The 27,328-nt window shown below is 46.9% G+C and overlaps 1 protein-coding gene across 6 annotated transcripts in view; it reads left to right on the top strand.

The window, feature by feature from the left end:
- LAGE3 (L antigen family member 3) overlaps positions 1 to 17,314 on the top strand; it is a 40,466-nt gene extending 23,152 nt beyond the window's left edge. For 5 of the 6 annotated variants that reach the window (XM_063936578.1, XM_063936580.1, XM_063936581.1 and 2 more), the window contains exons 2-4: positions 4,368 to 4,545; positions 13,406 to 13,534; positions 16,994 to 17,314. In XM_063936578.1, coding sequence (XP_063792648.1) covers positions 4,490 to 4,545; positions 13,406 to 13,534; positions 16,994 to 17,111 — 303 coding nt within the window. In that variant the 5' untranslated portion in view covers positions 4,368 to 4,489 and the 3' untranslated portion in view covers positions 17,112 to 17,314. The remainder of the gene's footprint in view (positions 1 to 4,367; positions 4,546 to 13,405; positions 13,535 to 16,993) is intronic. The other variant, XM_063936582.1, reaches the window with a different exon arrangement.
- The last annotated feature ends 10,014 nt before the right edge of the window (positions 17,315 to 27,328 follow it).

Raw genomic sequence — 27,328 nt, 5'->3', positions numbered from 1 at the left:
TTCATTAATACCTTAACCGCTATTCCTTTATGTTGTGCATTTGTCTTGATGTCTGTGATCCCAGTGTTTCTAGCCATTATTTGCAGTGCTCGATTGAAATAATTAGAAATACTTTCCCCTTCGTTTTGTCTTATGGAGAAGATTTTGTTCCACTCGACAATGGCTGGGAAATATACTTCTAACTGTTGGTTGATCTGCTTAATACATTCCTGATTGTGTTCCTCCGTACAAGGTGCCTTCGTGTCTAATTTACAATCAGCAATGAATTTTTCAGGGTCAACACTGGAGGGCAAACATGTCCTCAGCACTGCTCGCCACTCTTTGTTGGTGGGTTCTGTGGAGTTTCCTAGTTCTTTAACAAATCTTTGACAGGCTACTAGATTTTTCCTAGGATCAGGAAATTCAGACATAATTGATCTTAATTCGGTCCGGGACCAGAGACAGCGCTTTGCACTGTCCTTAACGGGAATGATTCCCTGATCGTCAGTCTTCCCATTGGGGACTGCAATCACCCTGACCGGATCAAACTCAGCTACATCATCTTGTGTTGGTCTTACAATATGGGGTACATTTGTTTGTGCGTGATATAAAACATTGTACGTACCTGTGGACACGACCTCACCTGACCCTCCGTTAGGGGGTTTGATTATTGCCTTTACCGATTTGGTCGTGTCCACCTGGATGTCTTGTAGGATGGCTTCTGGAAGAGGTGCCGACATCGTTCTGGGCTCACTTTCTTGTTGGTATTCCTGAGGGAAGTTTGACATGGGGTGCAACTTGCATAGGTTAATAGTTGTACATTCAACAGTATTACAATAATCATTGTTACATTTATTACACTTATTCTTATTATCTATACTACAGTTGCTAAGAGCGTTTTTATTGTTCACCCTTGTGCTTTTCTCCGCAACCACAATCCCCTCCATCGCCATGTCTCTCCTCTCAAGATAAGAGTCAGATAAGTCAATTAAATCTCTTTGTAATTCACTTTCCTGTTGCCATAACTGCAAATAATCATAATGTTTGCTTCGTCTCTTTGCTGGTTTAATGAGACATATCCTCCTCCTTAAATTTTGTAACACTTTTGGGCTAAAGCTGCCTATATTTGGGAACTTCTCCCCATCATGTACAGTCATTCTCTCCCATTCGTCACATAAGGCTTCTGTGTGTCTTCCGTATTTTTCACACATTACGCACCTTGCCGACTTGATTGGTCGGTTTATAGAGTCAACCCGAACCGAGGTTGATCGCCCCCTTCCTGAACAACTGGCCCCCATAATCTGCAGGTGTTACGGAACCTTTACAGAAAACCAAGGTATTCACGATAGGCAGACGGTGAAGTTTACCGAGCACCCCACTCGCTCGCCCACGCCGACCAATGCGACCTGATCACACCGATATGGTGCTGGCGCACTCGACCCAGGGCACCTATAAACCTTTGTTTACTGGAAAATGCGAGTGTGATCCGAAGAGCACTACCCTTTCCAGTAAAGGTGGGGTTGCTAGATAGTTCCTGAGTGACCAGCGAACTTCCCTTTTTGAAAAAATAAAAAATTACACAAATCACGTTAGAATGTGCAAATAGCGTTTGTGACCCCTTTACTCTAATGGTACTAGGTCAGATTACTAACTACTGTACACAATTACGTGCGGTCCAATCGTTCAGCACACAAGCAACTAAGCTTATGTACGGAAAGACCAATGGAATCGAAAATTGCGGCTGCGAATTCCTTCAGCGAGAGCTTGTATGGCCTATATGGGTGTTGCACCAACCCTTTTCGGTGTTGTGCCTGTGGACTGTATAGCGGACTTCCTTGTTTACTGTACCTGGACCTGCTGGTCTACTATGACCTCCTGGTCTTGTTCTATACGACCTCCTGGTCTTGTTTTATACGACCTCCTGGTCCGCTATACTCTAATGCTCAAATTGTATGTTTAACTAAGGATGCCTCCCTAGCCACCGTGCATGTCACTTACACGTATGTTCCTCACGAGTACTCGGTGATTTCTTTTGGTTCAACCTCCAAGTTATATAAACTTATGTAATACAAAAACACTCACTCATCACATGTACACTTTTGTTTCTATTTCTATTTCTGCGCAGAAATTTTTCTTTAGACCAGATGTGTTACCAATTAGGAGCAGGATCTGTTAATTTAAATTTCGGACACCCAAAAATAGACTTGCGTTATTTCTCGCCTCGCGTTATTTATCGCTTTGCGTTATTTATCGCTTTGCGTTATTTATCGCTTTGCGTTATTTATCAACTTATCGTGACTTGAGCTACGTGGGCGTAACCGGACGCTCCGTTGCGTAATATACGCTGCGTGCGTCGGCCTTTGGATTGCGTACGCAAGTCTTTGTTAGGGACACGTGCACGCAAAGCAAAGATCCACCGTAACACAATTTATACTTTTATCAATGTAGATGATCCTTGATCATCTACCACACACCACACTGACTTCGCCTTATCTCCCAGGCAAAACTGTGTGTTTGTCTATATTTTAACTTTATTACCTCTATTCTTAAATTATGAAATAACAGCAAATCTCTTTTAGCACTTTTATCAACTATAAAACTGGCAGACAGGAGAGTGATATACGAAAATACACAAATGAAAAAGGAATGCAGATGTATATGTGTGCGTGTGTACGCAAGATAGAAAAATAAACAGTTTTAAAAGACACTAGCGTTTTGCTCTTACCTCCGGTTCCCGGATTCCTTCAGCACCCTTTACCTAAGCGAAGCAGACGCTTATCCCGTCAGCACTACGAGGGATACAACCTCCCGCCCTTTGCTGAGGGATAATGTCTGCTGATCTACCTAGTGCAGATATGTGAAGGACTGGACGAGCCCGCAATTGATAAAGCTAAATATTTATCGTATATAAAACACTTTAAGAATTCTAAGAACACTGTACGCTATCTCCGTAAGAAGTACCGTAAGGGTACGCAAGTTGTGTAACGATCGCTCAACCGTAGTCGAGACGCTCAAGCGTCACGTTCGCTTACGGCCCAGAGATCACAGGCAGGCACGCTATTGGCTGCCGACTAACGTAATGATTCGCTATAGCGTAGCGGACGCTCGGGACCACGAGGAGATCACCAGCGGTGCAGACGCTTATAACGTTAAACCTTTATATCTATACCTTTAACAACGAAATATACAGTAAACCTTAGTGTGGTGACAGAGTGTAAGTGCAACCTGGTGTAACCTGATTAACTACAAAGCTGCTTGACCGTCACCGACGCTCAGGGAATACTTAACACTATAAGAAATACACAGATACCTGGGCTTAGGGTCCAAAACCTATTATATGTATTATGACTATTATACTTGCAAAAGAATCACAGTACAAAGCATACACTACAATATAACATAGACTAACTAACCAGATAACTACACAGGAAATACAATACAATACAATTAAGGGAAAAATACGGGAGAAATAGAAGAGAGAGAGAGAGAGAGAGAAATGGCTCACAATAACATCAAGACAATATGATTGCGGAGAAACACTTACGCACAAGGGGAAACGATCGCATGCGCCTCGATATCCAGCTCCCGATTATCAGCAATGAGAACCGTTGAAGAGAGTGAACTGGATACGGTCGGCCTGCCTATTTATGCCCCACACACAATACAATTCAATGGTCCCTACAATCTCATTGTTCATTGGACACAGGAATTCGGCTTCGCATTATAACAAAAGGTCATAGGTTGATTCATACAGGTGGGCTGTGACTATTTCCAACAGCTCAGGTGGGAGGGAAACTGGGTTTCCCGCCGCATGGGTAATAAAGTGCAAATAAAGTAAATGTTCATAAACTTCTTATGTCCATAACTATTCGCACGAGCGATTGATCTGCTTCAAACCAACACCGGAATATTTCTAATTAAATATTCTTCCGATGGATACTAAACACCACTGTATTACTCCTGTCTGACCCTTCGTATCAAACAAAGAGGGATTTCTCTGTTCATGAACATTCTATATTAACCAAACTTGCAGAATCTATCAAAGGGACCATGATCTACAAAATACATTATATAGTGAAAATATGTAATGATTGAGTCGCACGCTACGATCGCATAAACTCTACCGTAAATACGCATACCATGCGCCTGCGGGTGCCCGCGACTGTGAGTATGCGCACGTACGGGAGAGCGTACGCATGCGCAGCACGGACCTGTGTGAGGTGCAAATATGGTAGTGTGCATAGAGATATTTTTCTGACTTTGACATCACCTTGCACTTATCACTGCTTTATCACTTGTCCAGGCTTAATACATCTGCCCCTCAATTAGCAGATGTATCACACTGCCTAGCATAACGTTGATTATGTATCTGCCACTTCTCCTGACAGCCAGAAGGGGTCGCCAAATGATTGGACTTCTCCAGGTCGAAAGTATCTGATTGCTGCAGAAGTGAAGTCCTCCTCAACGTTGTTGACGTAAGGTGTCGGTCTATTGTGTGCATCTTCTCTCTATGGTGAATGAATACAGTTTGCCAGCAGTTATGATGTCAGCGCCCACACTGCAGTTGTATCCTTTTACATGGTTTGGTGATCTGATTCTGAAGAAAGAGGGATTTCTGGTTGAGAGAGATGAGCCAGGAAAGGGGGGTGTATGCTTGTTAGCATTGGTTTCCGGTAATTCATCCTGTTGCACATGTAACGTGTGTGTGTGAGTGTGTGTGTGTGTGTGTGTGTGTGTTATGCCATTTGTAGTTAGGTGATTTGTACTCTATTAGGTCAGTTTGAGGATGGTCCCTGTTTTTTGCTTACCACGCTCCATTGGGAACATTGAAACACAAGCATGAGAGAAGTGATACTCAGGGATATATTTACTAAACAGCGGCTCTTCAAAGCTGCCGATTTGCAGAATTTAAACCGGCAATATAATAAATCAGGCTGGTTCTGCAGTTAGTGCTGTAGCCATTTTATATTCAGCAGTGAAAGCTTTGAAAACCCACTGTTTAGTAAATATACTCTCAGAATTTCACTGTGTAAGGGATAAAGTAGAACAGTTCTTTTGCCATTTTGCACAGCCTGAGGCCCCATACACACTAGAAGAGAAGAGCCATTCTGAGCAATATCTATTACTCTCTCGTCTAGTGTGTACACTCAGTATCGTTAACGATGCGCGCTCCCGAACATAGTTAGCGACCCCCCCGCCCCCTCCCTCGTCTGAACAGTCCAGACGAGGGAGAATCTCGTTAACGATGGCCATGCTGCAGCATGGACCCCGAGCCATCGCTCCCTACGCACTTGCCGATACCAGCACCCCACCGGTTTCCTGACGCAGCCAATATCGCCGGGTACACACATCGGCTAGTGTATACCCGGCTTGAGATATCAGCATACAGTATGTTGTATTTTTTAGTGTGAGCAGTAAAAGCCTGAGCTCTTTCTATTGTATTTTAGAGGATTTGTGTTTTGTCATAATAAGGTGACGGTCAGGCTAATTACTGCTGATGGTGGTGCTATCTGGAGATTCTCCTCGCTACCCCTGTACCCCCATAGTGATAGTGCTCTCTCTGCACCTCCCATGGCTTGCCTTCTTTCTCTTCTCTCAAGCAGAGCTGCAGCCACATCACATGCAGGTACAGCCGCTTCCACGTTACTCTGATTTGGTGAAGGTATAAAAGTGCAGATGTCGGTTGACACTCATAATATGTCTGTTCCAGCAGAGGCTGGAAGGGGCTCTCATGGTACTGCTGTGGGGACAAAATGGAAGCTCCCGCCGCCACTCTCACTCTCTATACAAATGCAGTAGAGGATGCTGGGAAGTCCCTATTGAATATGCTGAATCTGTGCCCACATTATTCCTCTGCACCCACCTTCTCTTCTGCCACTCTTTGTCTCTGCCCTGCTAGGAGACAGATCATCTGGGTAAAGGAGGATGTAGAAGTGATTTGTCCAGATTTATTATCAATTTATAGCTTCACTGGCCTCTTGGAACAGAGTGTCACTTTCCAGATAGTACACAAAATAGCATCTATAGCAGGGGTGGCCAACCAGTCGGAGGCAAAGAGCCAGAAAAGATCCATAGGTAAGCACAAGAGCCACTATCATGCACGCGCCTTCGGCGCGCGCGCGCAAAAATGGGGGGGTGGCCTAGTTGTCACAAAGCCACGCCCCATTTCTCTAACGTCCTAAGTGGATGCTGGGGACTCCGTAAGGACCATGGGGAATAGCGGCTCCGCAGGAGACTGGGCACATCTAAAGAAAGCTTTAGGACTAACTGGTGTGCACTGGCTCCTCCCCCTATGACCCTCCTCCAAGCCTCAGTTAGATTTCTGTGCCCGACGAGAAGGGTGCACACTAGGGGTTCTCCTGAGCTTCTTAGTGAAAGTTTTAGTTTAGGTTTGTTATTTTCAGTGAGACCTGCTGGCAACAGGCTCACTGCATCGAGGGACTAAGGGGAGAAGAAGCGAACTCACCTGCGTGCAGAGTGGATTGGGCTTCTTGGCTACTGGACATTAGCTCCAGAGGGACGATCACAGGCCCAGCCTGGATGGGTCCCGGAGCCGCGCCGCCGGCCCCCTTACAGAGCCAGAAGAGCGAAGAGGTCCGGAAAAATCGGCGGCAGAAGACGTTCCTGTCTTCAATAAGGTAGCGCACAGCACTGCAGCTGTGCGCCATTGCTCTCAGCACACTTCATACTCCGGTCACTGAGGGTGCAGGGCGCTGGGGGGGCGCCCTGAGACGCAATAAAACATGATAAAAATACCTTACATGGCAAAAAATACATCACATATAGCTCCTGGGCTATATGGATGCATTTAACCCCTGCCAGAATATACAGAAAAACGGGAGATAAGGCCGCCGAAAAGGGGGCGGAGCCTATCTCCTCAGCACACTGGCGCCATTTTCCCTCACAGCTCAGTTGGAGGGAAGCTCCCTGGCTCTTCCCTGCAGTCACTACACTACAGAAAGGGTTAAAAAAAGAGAGGGGGGCACTAATTAGGCGCAGTATTAAAACATACAGCAGCTATAAGGGGAAAAACACTTATATAAGGTTATCCCTGTATGTATATATATATATATATATATATATATATATATATATAGCGCTCTGGTGTGTGCTGGCATACTCTCCCTCTGTCTCCCCAAAGGGCTAGTGGGGTCCTGTCCTCTATCAGAGCATTCCCTGTGTGTGTGCTGTGTGTCGGTACGTTTGTGTCGACATGTATGAGGAGAAAAATGATGTGGAGACGGAGCAGAGTGTCTGTAACAGTGATGTCACCACCTAGGGGGTCGACACCTGAGTGGATGTACTGTTGAAAATTACGTGACAGTGTCAGCTCTGTATAAAAAAAACAGTGGTTGACATGAGACAGCCGGCTACTCAGCTTGTGCCTGTCCAGACGTCTCATAGGCCGTCAGGGGCTCTAAAGCGCCCGTTACCTCAGATGGCAGATACAGACGCCGACACGGATACTGACTCCTGTGTCGACGGTGAAGAGACAACCGTGATTTCCAGTAGGGCCACACGTTACATGATTGAGACAATGGAAAATGTTTTATACATTTCTGATAATACGAGTACCACCAAAAAGGGGTATTATGTTCGGTGAGGGAAAAACTACCTGTAGTTTTCCTGAATCTGAGAAATAAAATGAGGTGTGTGATGATGCGTGGGTTTCCCCCCGATAACAATTGATAATTTCTTAAAAAGTATTGGTGTATACCCTTTCCCGCCAGAGGTTAGGGTGCGTTGGGAAACACCCCCTAGGGGGGATAAGGCGCTCACACGCTTGTAAGAACAAGGGCTCTACCCTCTCATGAGATGGCCGCCCTTAAGGATCCTGCTGATAGAAAGCAGGAGGGTATCCAAAAATGTATTCACACACATACTGGTGTTGTACTGCGACCAGCAATCGCCTCAGCCTGGAGGTGCAGTGCTGGGTTGGCATGGTCGGATTCCCTGACTGGAAATATTGATATCCTAGATAAGGATAGTATATTATTGCCTATAGAGCATTTAAAAGATGCATTTCTATTTATGCATGATGCACAGCGGAATATTTGCCGACTGGCATCAAGTATAAGTGCGTTGTCCAATTCTACCAGTAAAATGGTCAGGTGATGCGGATTCCAAACGGCATTTGGAAGTATTGCCTTTGAAAAGGGACATTTGGGGTCGGTCTTTTAGACCTGGTGGCCACGGCAACAACTGTGAAATCCACGTTTGTACCCCAGGTCGCCTCTCAAAATAAGACGCCGTATTATCAGGCGCAGTCCTTTTGTTGGCAAGCGGACAAAAGGTTCCTCTTTTCTGCTAGTGACAGAGGGAGAGGAAAAAGGCTGAAGAGATTAGCCAGTTCCCAGGAACAGAAACCCTTTCCCGCCTCTGCCAAGCCCTCAGTATGACGCTAGGGCCTTACAAGCTCAGGCACGGTGGGGGCCCGTTCTCAATGAATTTCAGTGCGCAGTGGGCTCACTCGCAAGTAGACCCCTGGATCCTTCAGGTAATATCTCAAGGGTACATATTGGAATTCGAGACGTCTCCCCCTCGCCGTTTCCAAAAGTCGGCTTTACCGACGTCTCCCTCTGACAGGGAGGCAGTTTTGGAAGCCATTCACAAGCTGTATTCCCAGCAGGTGATAATCAAGGTACCCCTCCTGCAACAGGGAACGGGGTATTATTCCACACTATTGTGGTACCGAAGCCAGACGGCTCGGTGAGACCGATTCTAAATCTAAAATCTTTGAACACTTACATACAGAGGTTCAAATTCAAGATTGAGTCACTCAGAGCAGTGATTGCGAACCTGGAAGAAGGGGACTACATGATGTCTCGGGACATCAAGGATGCTTACCTTCATGTCAAAATTTACCCTTCTCACCAAGGGTACCTCAGGTTATGGTACAGAGCTGTCACTATCAGTTCAGACGCTGCCGTAGGGATCGTCCACGGCACCCCGGGTCTTTACCAAGGTAATGGCCGAAATGATATCCCTTCGAAGGAAGGGAATTTTAGTTATCCCTTACTTGGATGATTCCCTGATAAGGGTAAGATCCAGGGAACAGTTGGAAGTCGGTGTAGCACTATCTCAGGTAGTGTTGCGGCAGCACGATTGGATTCTCAATATTCCAAAATCGCAGCTGGTTCCGACGACTTGTCTTCTGTTTCCTAGGGATGTTCCTGGACACAGTCCAGAAAAAAGGTGTTTCTCCCGGAAGAGAAAGCCAGGGAGTTATCCGAGCTAGTCAGGAACCTCCTAAAACCGAACCAAGTCTCAGTGCATCAATGCACAAGGGTTCTGGGTAAAAATGGTGGCTTCCTACGAAGCAATCCCATTCGTTAGATTCCACGCAAGAACTTTCCAGTGGAACCTACTGGACAAATGGTCCGGGTCGCATTTTCAGATGCATCAGCGGATAACCCTGTCACCAAGGACAAGGGTATCCATCCTGTGGTGGTTGCAGAGTGCTCATCTTCTAGAGGGCCGCAGATTCGGCATTCAGGACTGGGTCCTGGTGACCACGGATGCCAGCCTGCGAGGCTGGGGAGCAGTCACACAGGGAAGGAATATCCAGGGCTTAGGGTCAAGCCTGGATACATCACTTCACATAAATATCCTGAAGCTAAGGGCCATTTACAATGCTCTAAGCTTAGCAAGACCTCTGCTTCAAGGTCAGCCGGTGTTGATCCAGTCGGACAACATCATGGCAGTCACCCACGTAAACAGACAGGGTGGCACAAGAAGCAGGAGGGCAATGGCAGAAGCTGCAGGGATTCTTCGCTGGGCGGAAAATCATGTGATAGCACTGTCAACAGTATTCATTCCGGGAGTGGACAACTGGGAAGCAGACTTCCTCAGCACGACCTCCACCCGGGAGAGTGGGGACTTCACCCAGAAGTCGTCCACATGATTAAAAAACTCAACAGGTATTGCGCCAGGTCAAGAGACCCTCAGGCAATAGTTGTAGACGCTCTGGTAACACCGTGGGTGTACCAGTCAGTGTATGTGTTCCCTCCTCTGCCTCTCATACCCAAGGTACTGAGATTGATAAGATTGAGAGGAGAAAGCACTATATTCGTGGCCCCGGATTGGCCAAGAAGGACTTGGTAACCGGAACTTCAAGAGATGCTCACGGAGGATCCGTGGCCTCTACCTCTAAGAAGGGACCTGCTCCAGCATGGACCCTGTCTGTTCCAAGACTTACCGCGGCTGCGTTTGACGGCATGCCGGTTGAACACCGGATCCTGAAGGAAAAAAGGCATTCCGGATGAAGTCATCCATATCCTGATCTAAAGCCAGGAAGGATGTAACCGCAAAAACATTATCACCGGAATTGGCGAAAATATGTTGCGTAGTGCGAGGCCAGTAAGGCCCGACGGAGGAAATTCAACTGGGTCGATTCCTACATTTCCTGCAAACAGGAGTGTCTATGGGCCTGAAATTGGGGTCCATTAAGGTTCAGATTTCGGCCCTGTCAATTTTCTTCCAAAAAAGAACCAGCTTCAGTCCCTGAAGTTTAGACGTTTGTAAAAGGGGTACTGTATATACAGCCTCCTTTTGTGCCTCCAGTGGCAATTTGGGATCTCAATGTAGTTTGGGTTCCAAAAGTCACATTGGTTTGAACCACTTAAATCTGTGGAGTTAAAATATCTCACATGGAAGGTGGTCATGCTGTTGGCCCTGGCCTGGGCCAGGCGCGTGTCAGAATTGGCGGCTTTATCCTGTAAAAGCCCTTATCTGATTTTCCATTCGGACAGGGCGGAATTGAGGACTTGTCCTCAGTTTCTCCCTAAGGTGGTTCCAGCGTTTTCACCTGAACCAACCTATTGTGGTGCCTGCGGCTACTAGGGACTTGGAGGAATCCAAGTTGCTGGATGTTGTCAGGGCCCTGAAAATATTTCCAGGACGGCTGGAGTCAGGAAATCTGACTCGCTGTTTATCCTGTATGCACCCAACAAGCTGGGTGCTCCTGCTTCTAAGCAGACTATTGCTCGTTGGATTTGTAGTACAATTCAGCTTGCACATTCTGTGGCAGGCCTGCCACAGCTAAAATCTGTAAAAGCCCGTTCCACAAGGAAAGTGGGCTCATCTTGGGCGGCTGCCCGAGGGGCCTCGGCTTTACAACTTTACAGAGCAGCTACTTGGTCAGGGGCAAACACGTTTGCTAAATTCTACAAATTTGATACCCTGGCTGAGGAGGACCTGGAGTTCTCTCATTGGGTGCTGCAGTAGTCATCCGCACTCTCCCGCCCGTTTGGGAGCTTTGGTATAATCCCCATGGTCCTTACGGAGTCCCCAGCATCCACTTAGGACGTTAGAGAAAATAAGAATTTACTTACCGATAATTCTATTTCTCATAGTCCGTAGTGGATGCTGGGCGCCCATCCCAAGTGCGGATTGTCTGCAATACTTGTACATAGTTATTGTTACAAAAATCGGGTTATTATTGTTGGGAGCCATCTTTTCAGAGGCTCCGCTGTTATCATGCTGTTAACTGGGTTCAGATCACAGGTTGTACAGTGTGATTGGTGTGGCTGGTATGAGTCTTACCCGGGATTCAAAATCCTTCCTTATTGTGTACGCTCGTCCGGGCACAGTATCCTAACTGAGGCTTGGAGGAGGGTCATAGGGGGAGGAGCCAGTGCACACCAGTTAGTCCTAAAGCTTTCTTTAGATGTGCCCAGTCTCCTGCGGAGCCGCTATTCCCCATGGTCCTTACGGAGTCCCCAGCATCCACTACGGACTATGAGAAATAGAATTATCGGTAAGTAAATTCTTATTTTTTGTGCACACACCTTTCGGTATGATGTTTGTAGGAGTGTGACCTTGTGTCATAACCCTGTTTAGTCATGTTGTACAGTACCACATACATATAAAAATGCCAAAAAATGGGTGCCACCACAGTGCCAGATAAATATACGCCCACAGTGCCAGATATGCCCCCGATGCAGATAGACATGTCCCCACAGTGCCAGATATGCCCCCGATGCAGATACACATGTCCCCACAGTGCCTCCCACAGGCCAGATATGCCCACACAGTGCCAGATATGCCCCCACAGTGCCAGATATGCCCCCAGTGCAGATACACATGCCCCCACAGTGTCTCATATGCCCCAGTGCAGATACACATGCCTCCACAGTGCCTCATATGCCTCCACAGTGCCTCATATGCCCCCACAGTGCAGATACATATGCCCCCACAGTGCAGATACACATGCCCCCAGTGCTGATACATATGCCCCCACAGTGCAGATACACATGCCTCCAGTGCCTCACTCCCCCCCCCCCCCCCCTCCAAAAAACAAAACAAAAAAAAAGTGCTGCTTACCGCGCTGCTGTGAGGGGAAGGAGAGCGCAGCGCGCGCCTCTCCTACCCCTCCGTCTCCGGCGGCGCTGTGTATCTTCAATTCGGCGCGGGCCCATGAGCCAATCAGAGCTCGCGGACCGGCAGCCAATCAGGAGCCTTAGCTGCCGGTCCACGAGCTCTGATTGGCTCACGGGCCGCCGCAGAATTGAAGATGCACTCCGCCGTTGGAGACATGCTGCTGCGAGTCTGGTGTGTCGGGCAGCGGTGGCCGGGAGCGCATCGAGCCGCATGTGGAGGATGAAAGAGAGCCGCGGGTTGGCCACCGCTGATCTATAGGATAGTAATGTCAGGAGGATGCAATATATCTATGTTTGACCAGAGCCTTATCAGCCATTAGTACACTAAGGGGTATATTCAATAAGAGCCGGATCCATTCCGACATGCATTTGTCGGAACCCCTATTCAATAGAGTGGCCAAATCCGACTGTCTGATTTGGCCGGTGTCCGTGCGGCTGTCAGCAGCTCCCCGTGTGTGAGAACACAGGGAGCTGCACATCACGGTCACCCAGTGCTACGCTGCAGAAATAGAGGTGTCTGGCCGGGGACCGGCCGTCAAGGTACCTCTCATCCCCGCTCCCCATAGCCCGCCGCACCGCTCCCCGTCTCCTCACCTCAATCCGACTTTTTTTTAAAGTGGGATTGAGATTGTTGGAAAGGGGGCCAAAACCTGTCAGATTTGGCCCCATTTTCAACAGAAGCACGCGGATCGGCGGCTATTCCGCCGATTCACGTGTTTTCCGACAAGTCAGGAATTCCTGACTTGTTGGAAAGAAAACTGCACTTTTTGAATAGGTCGGAACCCCTTCCGACCGAAATCTGTCGGAAGCTGCCGTCTTTCCATAGCAACCAATCAGATGAAGTCTATAATTTCTCTGTTGCCTTTTAGAAAATGGTAGACCGCATCTGATTGGTTGTTATGGGCAACATCACCAATTCTTTGTTTTAGTAAATTTACTCCTTAGATTTCTGTCAGGCATGATGGTGTACTGCTAAGAGTAGACCCCTAAAAGAGCCATGTTACTGTCTGCGGAGAATTCTCTTACATTCCATAACAACCATACAGCCAGCTGCACGTGCCCTTCCCCTGCTCCGGAGAAGCCCAGATCGCTCACGACACGTTGTGCCCGGACGCAGAGCCCAGGAAAGGAGGCGTCAGCAAGACGTTGAGCGTCACAGACAACGTTCTCCATGTGTAAGTGACGCCGCTCCAGCTCTTACCTCAGCTGCGGCAGCCGGGGCTCATGTTCTGCTGTCTGATCAGGGTGTAATAGTCTGGCACTGTTTGTCACATAGGCAGTATATTTCAATGGGTCACTGTCAGACAGAGGGCGCACTGACAGATGGGGGCGCCGCACAGCTTTACATAGTAGACGCTGTCGCCTAATCCTAGGTTGTCTTTATTTTACAGAGTAAGGGGTATATTCAATTGAAGTCGGATCCATTCCGACATTCATTTGTCGGAGTGGATCCGACCTGGGCTATTCAATGCCCTCTCAATTCAACTTTAAAAAAAGTCGAATTGAGATGCGGGAGCTAAGACGGGGGAGAGCCGCGCTATAGCAGCGTAGCCAGAGGATGTGTCACAGCTGCCGCTCACGGCAACATCCACCTGGCTTCAGCAGGTCTCGCTTGCTGGAGCCGGGTGGACGCTGCTGTGAGCGGCGGCTGTGACACATCCTCCGGCTACGCTGCTATAGCCGCTGCTGTAGCGCTGCTCTCCCCCCATCTCCCCGCTGCATGGGGCACGTTTTCACTCTGTCTGGGCGGCGACTATCTGATCGCAAACCTGTGCAAATTCGCTGAGGAGCGATCAGATCTGAATTACCGCCCTAGTTTATGTTGGGAGATTACTTCATTTCAGTGTCGGCTGCTGATGCAGCTATGTTTATGTAACCTGTATTTGTCTTCTATTTTCTTCAACTGTAAATCACTGTTGTCCTGTTTTACTTATTTGTTTATATACTCTGTAATTGCTGTGGAACCCTTGTGGCACCATATAAATAAAGGATGGTGGTGGTAGTAGTAGTAGTAGTAGTAGTAGTAGTAGATGATACATACACACACACTACTCTAGTGCTTCTCCGATCCGGTATCTCCCAGGATTCCAAAATAGGGAGAGTGCTACATCGTGCATATTCTGCTGTTGAAGGCTGTGCCGTAAGGAAGTGAGAGAGTATTTGGCTATGCTCCACTCGGGCACATAGTCACAGTAACTTTATTAGGTATAGGGACAGACCCATCCCTGCGCACGTCACACCAGTAGGGTATTGTAAATTACTAACCATACATTAATTACTGCTCTCCTTGGTTCATCCGTGATGAGTCCAATGCAAATCTTGCAATCTGATCACTGACGGCCAGATTTCTGACTCTGTTCTACCACCTCTATCTGCCCGGACGTCTGGGCCCAACACGGCTCGTAAGACACACCGGAACCGCTGATATGCAGCGGAGGAGAGACAGATGTCTGGCCAGTGAGTGATCAGCATGCTTAATAATGATACATATCTTTGGTGACCAACATGAACATACTCATAGGCCTTGCAGTTACTTTCTGCTTCTCCTCACAAGTTGTAAGCACCCTGAGAGATAAAGGGCCTAATTCTGAGTTGATCGCAGCAGCAAGTTTGTTAGCAATTGGGCAAAACCATGTGCACTGCAGGGGGGCAGATATAACATTTGCAGAGAGAGTTAGATTTGGGTGGGTTATTTTGTTTCTATGCAGGGAAAATACTGGCTGCTTTATTTTTACACTGCAATTTAGATTTCAGTTTGAATACACCCCACCCAAATCTAACTCTCTCTGCACATGTTACATCTGCCCCCACTGCAGTGCACATAGTTTTGCCCAACTGCTAACAAAATTGCTGCTACGATCAACTCAAAATTAGACCCAAAGTCAGCATATGAAGTCTCTTGTATCGTGCTCTCATTTACTGCCTTTGAAAGCTAAAGGGCTAAGTTCTACTTTTTAAGTCTGTGAGTACTGCAGCATTTACTTTCACAGCTGGATCTTTAAAAAACCACAACAGAGAGAATGTTTACTTAATTTAAACCTCCAGCGGCCCAGCACATTTAAGGCTACAATAATTTCTGCAATTTATTAAAACCTGTGGAGCTTGTGGTTTAGGCGCATGTACAGCAATTTAATAGTTAAAACATACAGCTATCTATGTTTTAAAGGGTTGGGACTATGATGCCCTTTTGTATTATTTTATGTGCGAACATCCTTAAGTTCTAATACAAAAAAAATTTTTTGGAAGGTATACCGCCCTGGGCGCTTAAATTAAATAATGAAAACAAACAATATAGTACAATCACTTATTCAAAAGGCTTCGGTGTTATTCCATCTGTTGATAGTTTGCTTGATTTCAATTCAGAAAGATGCAGTGCATGAAATAAAGAAAAAATATATATAGTGTAACACAGTTTAAAGTGAACAAAAATTTCTGCGTGATTATATAACGTGATCTGGCATTGTGAGTGATATAGTGTCCAAAATTTAGCCAAGGCGTACCCCACTCACTATGTGAAAAATGCAGAATAAACACATCAAGGTATCTTTAATCAATGAAGCATGGTGTACCCAACTCACAATGTCACAAATGGTTTGAAGCTCATCAAGGTATTTTTCTTGTGGAATTTGGACCTTTGTCTTCCGACCCACTTTGGGAGTCAGACACATCACTACACAGGAGTGTAAATACTTAAATTAATGTATGTTAGATGTTCACCTAAAGTTGGAGTACTCTATTGTGGGATATTCATTTGCGAATGGACCCGTTCACAGCATGAATGAGACCATTTCATTTCAATTTTGAGTATATGTGGATCAAAACAACTTGGGTCGGAAGACAAAGGTCCAAATTCCACAAGAAAGATACCTTGATGAGCTTCAAACCATTTGTGACATTGTGAGTTGGGTACGCCATGCTTCATTGATTAAAGATACCTTGATGTGTTTATTCTGCATTTTTCACATAGTGAGTGGGGTACGCCTTGGCTACATTTTAGACACTATCACTCACAATGCCAGATCACGTTATATAATCACGCAGAAATTTTTGTTCACTTTAAACTGTGTTACACTATATATATATGTTTTCTTTATTTCATGCACTGCATCTTTCTGAATTGAAATCAAGCAAACTATCAACAGATGGAATAACACCGAAGCCTTTTGAATAAGTGATTGTACTATATTGTTTGTTTTCATTATTTAATTTAAGCGCCCAGGGCGGTATACCTTCCAAAAAAAATTTTTTGTATCTGTTCATGTATTCAGATGTTTGGTGACATCTAGGAGGGTAGACCTTCTAGGGCAGCTCTGATCTGTTTTAGCGCCACATAGCAGGGATCCTCTGCTTTTCTTGTCTCATCCTTAAGTTCTAGATTTTTGTTCTATGGTGAGACGTCACAACCGTGCATGAATGTCACTGCTGCAATACGGCCTAAGTAACCCCCAAGTGTTCCCATGTTGCTGACCCACAGGCAGCGGTAGCGCCGTGCTGTTATGTATCCTCAGTGTATGGGTAGACTGCATTCTTATATAGATGTTGGTGTAGCTGGCAAAATGTCTGCCCCCATGTTATTTAACCAACGTGATCTTCGAATGACTCTCTGATTCCAGCGTAATGTTGTATTTGTGCAGACACTGGCAAGCAGATGAAGCCCGCATCCTCCGAGTGTCCGTCAGCTCTTTCCTAGAGCACCTCTCACTTGTGGTCCAGACAATGGACAGATTCGGCCCTGCAGTGTCCGACTCCTGACGCCCTCTACAGGCACCTTGCTGCGCTGATGACGAGTCCTTCTGTTGGGTGACACCCTGCAAAGTACAGCAGCCTGCTGAGATGTAACGCCATTGTCAGCGCCTAGTAGCACAGAGACTCTTTCTTGTCGCGTGTAATTAGATCTGACTGTAAAATATTTTTCTGTAGATTTTATGTAAAATAAATACATTTCTTATGTTTAATAGTTTCTGTCTGCTATTATATGACCTGTTGTATTTGAATGGTAAACTATGTTCTATATTAGTAAGATGCTGTTTTACTTATCTGTTATCTGTATACAGATTTTGTGATTTGATATACTTGTAGAATAAGATTTATTTTTTTTATTAAAAATAAAACCCCTTTGTCCCCAGCTAGTATGTAGCCAGTGGCCTCCTTGGAAAGTTGCCCATCCCACCTCCTATCTCTTCTCATTATTATTGCCTGTTTTAGAAGCCCCCCTGTGTTTTCTATTTTGTCTCTTCCTACTGATATTATTTTGCTCATTGTTAATGATTAATATAAACCTGTCTGCGGTCCTCAAGGCACCCCAACAGTCCAGGTTTTAAATGTATCCATGCTTGGCCACAGGTGACTTAATTAGCACCTTATAACCCTTTCACATCTCCAAAGCCGGATCCCACCTGGGAATAGGAAACGGGTCCTTCCCGGATGGGATCCGGCATTGGAGACTCTCCTACCTCTTCTGGTGGCTTCCCGACCCGGCACATTGCCAGGTTGGTTGCCATAGCGGCGGTGGGCAGAGCCGGCAGCAGAGGTGGAGGCGGCGCTGGTTGATGAGCTCATCTCCAACGCCGCTTCTCCCTATCTTGTAAACGGGTCCCGGATCGGCTCGACCCGGGAATCCGTCTACAGAGCCACTGACCCGGTATTCAACCCGGGAATAACACTGCTTATAACCCGGGTTGAATTACCGGGTCAGGCGACCCGGGAAATCCGACATGGCGCTTTCACACCGCACACTGACTTGTGTCGATACCAGGTTATTTGTGCGGTATGAAAGGGGTATATCTTTTTCACATGTAACTGACCCATAATGACCAGACACTTGCTTTCATTTTCTAAACTACCAGAAAATGATGGGCTCTCTGTTGTTGATATAGGCAATGGGATGCGGTTAGGTTAAAGGCGCTCGGGATCTCAGCAGTCAGCATGCCGACGCCGGGACCCAGAACGCTAAAAATTACAGTAGTCGGAATGTTGACCCACAGGGTCTATTCCCACTCGTGGGTGTCCACGACACCCATAGAGTGGGTAAAGAACCTATGGTGAGCGCACAGACCCTGCAAGGGGCCTTGTTGCGCTCGCCCTCCCACCAGTATTCTGCTGCCGGGCTCACGGTTTCGGTATGCTGACCGCCGAGATAACATACCCAACCCATAGGCAATACCAACTATTGTAAGCAATGTGAACCATTTCCAATCACACATGTAGTGTTGCCCAGTGGGTTTTTAACATCCATGCCTCAGCACAGGTAACTAGTACCTCAGTCAGTTTGATTATACCATATGTGCACAAGCATGTATGTCCTTACACTTAGACTTGTAGGGTGTCTTGATGAACAAGTTTGGGAAATCCTGATGTAGCCATTATTTTGCATTAACAGGTGTATAAGACATATTGTACTAAGCCTCCAAAAATGATAAAGTGGAGAGAGAAAGTACCAGCCAATCCGCTACTAACTTATGTTGAAAGGTGTGTTTGAAAAGTTACAGGAGCGGGTTAGTACTTTATCTCTCCACTTTATCAGTCTATAAGGGTTAGTAAAGTTGCCCCATAGGGTAGCAATATGCGTGTGCAGGGTGTGTTCTCACATACCTGTTATGCCCAAACTCCTACTTAATGTATATCCTCCCCTCATTTCAGCTGGCTCTGAGAGAAGAGGCAGACTTTTTTTTTTTTAAATCCAAGATGGCCGATGTGAAACTACTCTGTATATAAAGCAGTTTCACATTAGCCATCTTGGCTTCAGAACTTGGCTGCCTCTTCCCTGAGAGCCGGCTGTGAGGTTGGAAGGAGACAACAACAGTGCCCAACGCAGAGGTGACCAGGTGAGTAGTCTCTGTACTAGGGTAGAGGGGTTGTACGACTATGGTGATAGCTACACAATCCCCATTTGTGAGCGCCAGTTATCCTGGTGTCATGAAACAAAAGTGAGAGTTAAAAAATGCTTCATAATTGGACAAATTAAGCGACTGATTTATGCAAAACCAGTTGTACTGTATCAGTTGTTACAAGAATACATACAAGCAATGCCATCCTATATACAATAATAATAATACAGCATGAACACAGCATTAGTGCCCAATGTCCATATATTCTCTTAAGTGAACGATCTGCTACATACTGTAGGGCAACATATAATCGCCTACAGCAGAGGTTCCCAAACTGTGTGCCGTGGCTCCCTGGGGTGCCTCGGGACACTTGCAGGGGTGCCCTGGGTTGGTGGTCCAGGACCAATTCAAATTATTTATGGTCAATATAATAGGCAAAACCAGTGCTGGTGGCTGCCAGTCATAATATATGTGGCCAAACAGAAACAAATCTTGTCCCTCACCACACAACTGACCCTAAGGATGACATATAAATGCGATCTACTTAATGTAATATTTCTTTCTACATTTCTCAATAAGAAATTTTTGGCCGAGGGGTGCCGTGAAAAAAATTCTGATATTTTAGGGCGCCGTGATTCAAAAAAGTTTGGAAACCACTGGCCTACAGGGTGCAGACTGCTCGGGAATTTATGTGAGTCTGCCCGTATTTTTAAATCTGCAACCATTTGCAAGGCCTTACCAGGTTGTTTTTGCCTTGTAAATGATTGCCGCTGTAAAAATACGGGCAGACTCGCAGAACATTTCCCATAGTGTTCTCAAATAATCAGGCCCGACTCTGTATCTTCAACACACAGTCACAGCCACATCAATAGCAGATGTCCAGATATCCATCAAAGGCCTCCCGGTTACAGTTCCCTTCTAGGGTGAAGACATACTTGTGAAACGTTCCGTCCACGCAGACCGCTATGGAAAAGAGCATGGTTATCCCATCTGTAGTATGAGGCTGGGGGATGTGGGAAAGGGAGGTAATGGTCTCACCTATGACAGAATAGACATTTTTGGAGGTGTTTTTGCCGAATGCGCAGATACAGGCAGACTCTGCAGGTATGGTGAAACTGGCCAAACTCCACTGTGAATCCACGTACTGGCCGATCATAGGACCCACCTTCCCAACACGCGCCAAACTGAAACAGTATAACACACCAGTTTAGTACACATAATATTAACAAACCAGTAGATACCGTAGTAATGCTAAATCTACTTTACTACTTCTACAGACCACTGGTGAGATGTACTGTAATGCCGCCTGAGTCTGGCGGCCGTGCAGGAAGCTGGATGAACTACTTTTTTTTTTAAAGGGGCATTCACTTACAAATTTGCCTTGTAAGTGATCGCCGCTTTAAAAAACCATCCGCGTTCAGCCGGCATACCTCATGGCCGCTGGACAGCGTTACATCCCGCCGTATATGTGCTTCTCATCAAAGCCTTAAGTCATCTAGTGAGAGATGTTTATTATCATTGCCTTTAGACATGACACAAAACAGCTCTGTGGATGCAATTCAAATGCAATATACAGAGCCTTGCTGTGTCGTATGCAAAGGCAATGGAAGTAAGCTAAATTTTATTGAAAACTTGAAATATACAAAATTAAGTTAGTTAAAGTCCTGTACAGTATGTAGTAAAAGCTGGAGAAGGCAAAAGTAAACTCATTTTCAATCAGATATCTGGTGGGCAAATCCTTTAAACTTGACTGCCTAAACAATTAAGAAACTTTAAATAAACAAAATAAATATTTGGGGGCTTATGTAATAGAGTCTGAGTTTGCCGGAGGTGTGGGATGCTGGCTGAACTCTGTTGTTTTTTTTTGAATTTAAAGCAGCAATCATTTACAATGCATGGTTTTGCCTTGTAAATGATTGCCATTTTAAAAAAAAAGTCTAAGTTCGACCGGCATCCCGCACCTCCAGCAAACGCGGACAATGGGGTAAATTTACTAAGAATCGTATTTTCCCGTTTGAGGTCAAAGTTCAATCACGAATGACATCGAAAGTGTAAATATGCAACTTTTTGAATTGATTACGACTAATTTACTAAGCTGCCGTGTTCTGCATTTTCGGTTTTTCCGATGTCGATGTAATTCGTTTTTTTAGGCAGTGTTTTACGTGAGTGACTTGTAAAACATTGCCGACTTTAATACAATGAATCTCGGCCGGATCTGAGAGATCCGTGCAGGGCTTCATTGTGCACCTTGTAAAAAAAATAAAAAATGTTTAAACTTAAAAAAAAAATTGCGTGGGGTCCCCCCTCCTAAGCCAAACCAGCCTCGGGCTCTTTGAGCCGGCCCTGGTTGCAAAAATATGGGGGGAAAATTGACAGGGGTTCCCCCATATTTAAGCAACCAGCACCGGGCTCTGCGCCTGGTCCTGGTTCCAAAAATACGGAGGACAAAAAGCGTAGGGGTCACCCGTATTTTTGAAACCAGCACCGGGCTCCACTAGCTGGACAGATAATGCCACAGCCGGGGGTCACTTTTATACAGTGCCTTGCGGCTGTGGCATCAAAAATCCAACTAGTCACCCCTGGCCGGGGTACCCTGGGGGAGTGGGGACCCCTTCAATCAAGGGGTCCCCCCCCCCCCAGCCACCCAAGGGCATGGGGTGAAGCCCGAGGCTGTCCCCCCCCCCCATCCAATGGGCTGCGGATGGGGGGCTGATAGCCTTTGTTGAAAGTAATGAATATTGTTTTTAGTAGCAGTGCTACAAGTCCCAGCAAGCCTCCCCTGCAAGCTGGTACTTGGAGAACCACAAGTACCAGCATGCGGCGGAAAACCGGGCCCGCTGGTACCTGTAGTACTACTAAAAAAATACCCCAATAAAGACATTACACACACACCTTGAAAGTATAACTTTAATGCATACATACACACCACCATATACACATACTTACCTTATGTTCACACGAGGGTCGGTCCTCTTCTCCAGTAGAATCCATGGTGTACCTGTTGAAAAAATCCTACTCACCAAATCCAGTGTAGAGGGCTCCTCGGATAATCCATTTGTAATCCACGTACTTGTAAAAATAAAAAAACGGGACACCCGACCACGAACTGAAAGGGGACCCATGTTTTCACATGGGACCCCTTTCCCCGAATGCCAGAAACCCCCTCTGACTGATGTCTAAGTGGGTTTCTTCAGCCAATCAGGGAGCGCCACGTTGTGGCACCCTCCTGATCGGCTGTGTGCTCCTGTACTGTCTGACAGGCGGCACACGGCAGTGTTACAATGTAGCGCCTATGCGCTCCATTGTAACCAATGGTGGGAACTTTGTGGTCAGCGGTGAGGTCACTTTCGGTCAACCGCTGACCTCAAAAGAGGAATGTCTGTAACACTGCGCCTTGGACCAGGGGCGCTTTAAGAGATTAGGCCCGTGTCCAGCCTCCTCCATTTGGGCCCACTCCTCTCTCCCTGGAGCGCTGTAGAGTCTGAGCACGAGATGGCTCAGACTCTACTGCTCATGCGCAGATCTCTAGGAAAATGGCGCAGCAGCCATTTTCCCAGTTATTTCTCTGCTGCACATATAGAACTCCGTGAAAATGGCCGCTGCACCATTTTCAATGGGTTTTAACAGCGCCGGTAATGTCGACGCTGGACTTTGGCGGGGTGAGTATTAAAAGAATGGGTGCAGCGTGTGCAGTTGTGGCCCCCCCTGGACTCAGGGGCCCGTGTACACCGCACACACTGCACCAATTATAGATTTACGCCAGTGCCTTGGATCCAGGTTATTCCTAGGTTGGCCCCATTTACACTGAACCCGTGTCTGCCCTGCATGTTACTCACAGACACTCCCTTGAGGCGGACCTCTGCAGCTTTTAAGCATAACTTTGGTCAGATAACCAGGGTAGCGCCGTTTACACTGCATCCTTAGCCAGGTCCTTCCCAGGACCGACCCTAGTAGCTACCAGATTCTCGAGTCACTAGATCCAGGTTATTTTCAAGGACCCCTTTACACCAAATAAAACCCAGGTAGTCCCTGCAATAAACTGGGTGGCAGTGGAAAATGGGTATTAATGTGAACATACCTAAAATTGAGCATTTGAAACAACATTTTTTAATTATTGGCAATTCAGATTATACTGATTTTTTTTCTTTTGAAACTTTTCCCCCCCAGTCTTTTGAACTATTGATTTTCAAATTGTTTTATATGTTTTCTAGTATTTCTCTGACGTCCTAGTGGATGCTGGGTACTCCGTAAGGACCATGGGGTATAGACGGGCTCCGCAGGAGACTGGGCACTCTTAAAAGAAAGATTAGGTACTATATCTGGTGTGCACTGGCTCCTCCCTCTATGCCCCTCCTCCAGACCTCAGTTAGTATCTGTGCCCGGCCAGAGCTGGATGCACCCTAGGGGCTCTCCTGAGCTTCCTAGAAAAGAAAGTATTTGTTAGGTTTTTTATTTTCAGTGAGATCTGCTGGCAACAGACTCACTGCTACGTGGGACTGAGGGGAGAGAAGCGAACCTACCTGCTTGCAGCTAGCTTGGGCTTCTAAGGCTACTGGACACCATTAGCTCCAGAGGGATCGAACACAGGCCCAGTCCTCGGTCGTCCGGTCCCGGAGCCGCGCCGCCGTCCCCCTTGCAGAGCCAGAAGAACGAAGAGAAGTTGAAAATCGGCGGCTGAAGACTCCGGTCTTCATTAAGGTAGCGCACAGCACTGCAGCTGTGCGCCATTGCTCCCTTAGCACACCACACACTCCGGTCACTGATGGGTGCAGGGCGCTGGGGGGGGGCGCCCTGGGCAGCAATTAGATTACCTTACTTGGCGAAAAGCACGTAATACAGTCTGATAAACTGTATATGTGCATTAACCCCCGCCATTAAAGTACATAAAAGGACAGAAGCACGCCGCTGAGGGGGCCGGGCCTTCTTCCTCAGCACACCGGCGCCATTTTCTCTTCACAGCTCAGCTGGAAGGAAGCTCCCCAGGCTCTCCCCTGCAGTATCCTGGTACACAAAGGGTAAAAAAGAGAGGGGGGGGGCACATAAATTTAGGCGCAAAACTGTGTATATAAGCTGCTATAGGGGAAAAATCACTCAGTATAGTGTACATCCCTGTATTATATAGCGCTGTGGTGTGTGCTGGCATACTCTCTCTCTGTCTCTCCAAAGGGCCTGGTGGGGGAACTGTCTTCAAATAGAGCATCCCCTGTGTGTGTGGTGTGTCGGTACGCGTGTGTCGACATGTCTGAGGTAAAAGGCTCCTCTAAGGAGGTGATAGAGCGGATGTGTGTGGGAGGGTGTCTCCGTCAACAACGCCGACACCTGTTTGGATTAGGGAACAGAAAGGAAATCTACCCTTGTCTGTCCCTATGTCACAGAGTCCTTCAGAGTCTCACAATGCTCACTATCCAAAATAATAGACACTGATATCGACTCGGAGTTTAACTCCACTGTCGACTACGATAATGCAAAGTTACAGCCAAGAGGGCTAAAAGATATTCAATATATGATTATTGGAATAAAAGATGATTTGCATATTACTGATGACTCATCTGTCCCTGACACGAGAGTACACATGTTAAGGGAAAGAATGCTGAGGTAAATTTCCCTCCTCTCATGAGGAAAAAGAGTGTGAATCTCCAGACAAGAGACGGCAGCTTCCCACAAGATAATTCTCAGGCTGTATCCTTTCCCCACTAGGGCCAGGATGTGTTGAGAATCTTCCCCTTGGGTGTCCTGTTTGCACTAGCTATTCTCAGGGATCCTGCAGATAGCTGCACATTCTAGTATACTACCCAGACCGGCGATTGTGTCGGCATGGGTTTATAGCGCTGTGGCAGCGTGGACAGGTACCTTATCAGCAGAGATTGAGACCCTAGTATGCATATAAATATTTTAAAATGCTGTCTTAAGTGATAGATATATAATTATAAAGCATGCCCAAAGGGACATGAGTATACTGGGTCCTAGAGACAAAAGCTATGTCGATTTCTGCTTGACGTGTCCTGTAGAATATACATTGGACAGATGATGCCGACTTAAGAGGCATATGGAAGGCTGAGGATTGTGTGGAGAAAGGTTCTCGGGCCTGGACTCCACAGTTATAGCTGGTAATTCTGATATTTTGCCTTATATTCCGGCAATAGAAATTGTATCGCAGGGATACAGGCTGGACTGTGAGAAGATGCCCCCTCACCGAGGACCCGGTGGGCTTCCCCCCAAGAGAGGGAGCCAGTGTTAACTGCAATTCGTAAATTGTATCTTCAACAGGTGGTGGTCAAGGGTCCCCTCCTTCAACAAGAGGGTGTTATTATTCGACCATGTTATAATCCCGAAACCAGACGGGTCGGTTAGACCCATATTGAATTAAAATCCCTGAACATATACCTGAAAAGGTTCAGGTTCAAGATGGAATCGCTAAGAGCGGTCATTGCATGCCTGAAATGAATCGGGACATAAGGGATGCATACCTTCGTGTCCCCATTTATCCACCTCATCAGGCGTACCTCAGAATTGCGGTACGGGATTGTCATTACCAATTTCACCAAGGTAATTGCGGATATGATGGTGCTCCTGCGGAAGCAAGGTGTCACTATTATCACATACTTGGATGATCTCCTCATAAAAGCGAGATCAAGAGAGCAGTTGCTGGACAGCGTATCACCTTCTCTGGAAGTGAAAAGGCAACACGACTGGATTCTATATATTCCAAAGTCGCAGTTGGTTCCTACAGCTCATCTGCCTCGCCTAGGCATGATCCTAGACACAGACCAGAAGAGGGTTTATCTCCCGATAGAGAGAGCTCAGGAGCTCATGACACTGGTCAGGAATCCATTGAAAACCAAAACAGGTGTCAGTGCATCACTGCACTCGAGTCCTGGGAAGGATGATGGCATCATACGAGGCCATCCCCTTCGGCTGGTTCCATGCAAGGACAATGGAACTTACTGGACAAGTGGTCCGGATCACATCTTCAGATGCATCGGTTAATCACCCTATCCCCCAGGGCCAGGGTGTCTCTCCTGTGGTGGCTGCGGAGTGCTCACCTTCTCGAGGGCCGCAGATTCGGCATTCAGGACTGGGTCCTGGTGACCACGGATGCAAGCCTCCGCGGGTGGGGGGCAGTTACACGGGGAAGAAAATTCCAAGGTTTGTGGTCAAGCCAACAGACTTGCCTTCACATCAATATCCTGGAACTAAGGGCCATATACAACGCCCTAAGTCAAGCGGAGTTCCTGCTTCGCAACCAACCGGTTCTGATCCAGTCAGACCGCAGGGGCTCATGTAAACCGCCAGGGCGGCACAAGGAGCAGGGTGGCGAGGGTAGAAGCCACCAGAATTCTTCGCTGGGCGGAGAATCAAGTAAGCGCACTGTCAGCAGTGTTCATTCCGGGAGTGGACACGACCTCCACCCGGGAAAGTGGTGACTTCATCAGGAAGTCTTCACGCAGTTTTGCAAATTGATGGAAACTGCCTCAGGTGGACTACATGGCGTCCCACCTCAATAAAAAGATAAAAAAGGTTTTACGCTGGGTCAAGGGACTCTCAGGCGATAGCTGTGGTCGCACTAGTAACACCGTGGGTGTTCCAGTCGGTCTATATATTCCCTCCTCTTCCTCTCAGACCCAAGGGCTGAGAATTGTAATAAACGGAGGAGTGTGAACAATATTCTTTGCTCCGGATTGGCCAAGAAGGACTCGGTACCCGGAACTGCAAGAAATGCTCTCAGAGGACCCATGGCCTCTGCCTCTCAGTCAGGACATGTTGCAACAGGGACCCTGTCTGATCCAAGACTTACCGCGGCTGCGTTGGACGGCATGGCGGTTGAACGCCGGATCCTAGCGAAAAAGGGCATTCCGGATGCAGTTATTCCTACGCTGATAAAGGCTAGGAAAGACGTGACAGCAAGACTTTTTCACTGTATATGGCGAAAATAGGTTGCTCGGTGTGTGGCCGGGAAGGCCCTACAGAGGAATTCCAGGGGGGTCGGTTCCTGCACTTCCTACAGTCAGGAGTGACTATGGGCCTAAAATTAGGATCCATGAAGGCCAAGATTTCGGCCCTATCCCTTTTTCTCTCAAAAAGAACTGGCTTCACTGCCTGAAGTTCGGACGTTGTTGTTACAGGGGTGCTGCATATTCAGCC

The sequence above is a fragment of the Pseudophryne corroboree genome, chromosome 8 (genome assembly GCF_028390025.1).
Source record: "Pseudophryne corroboree isolate aPseCor3 chromosome 8, aPseCor3.hap2, whole genome shotgun sequence".
NCBI lineage: Eukaryota > Metazoa > Chordata > Amphibia > Anura > Myobatrachidae > Pseudophryne > Pseudophryne corroboree.
This window is presented reverse-complemented; position numbering and strand designations above follow the sequence as displayed.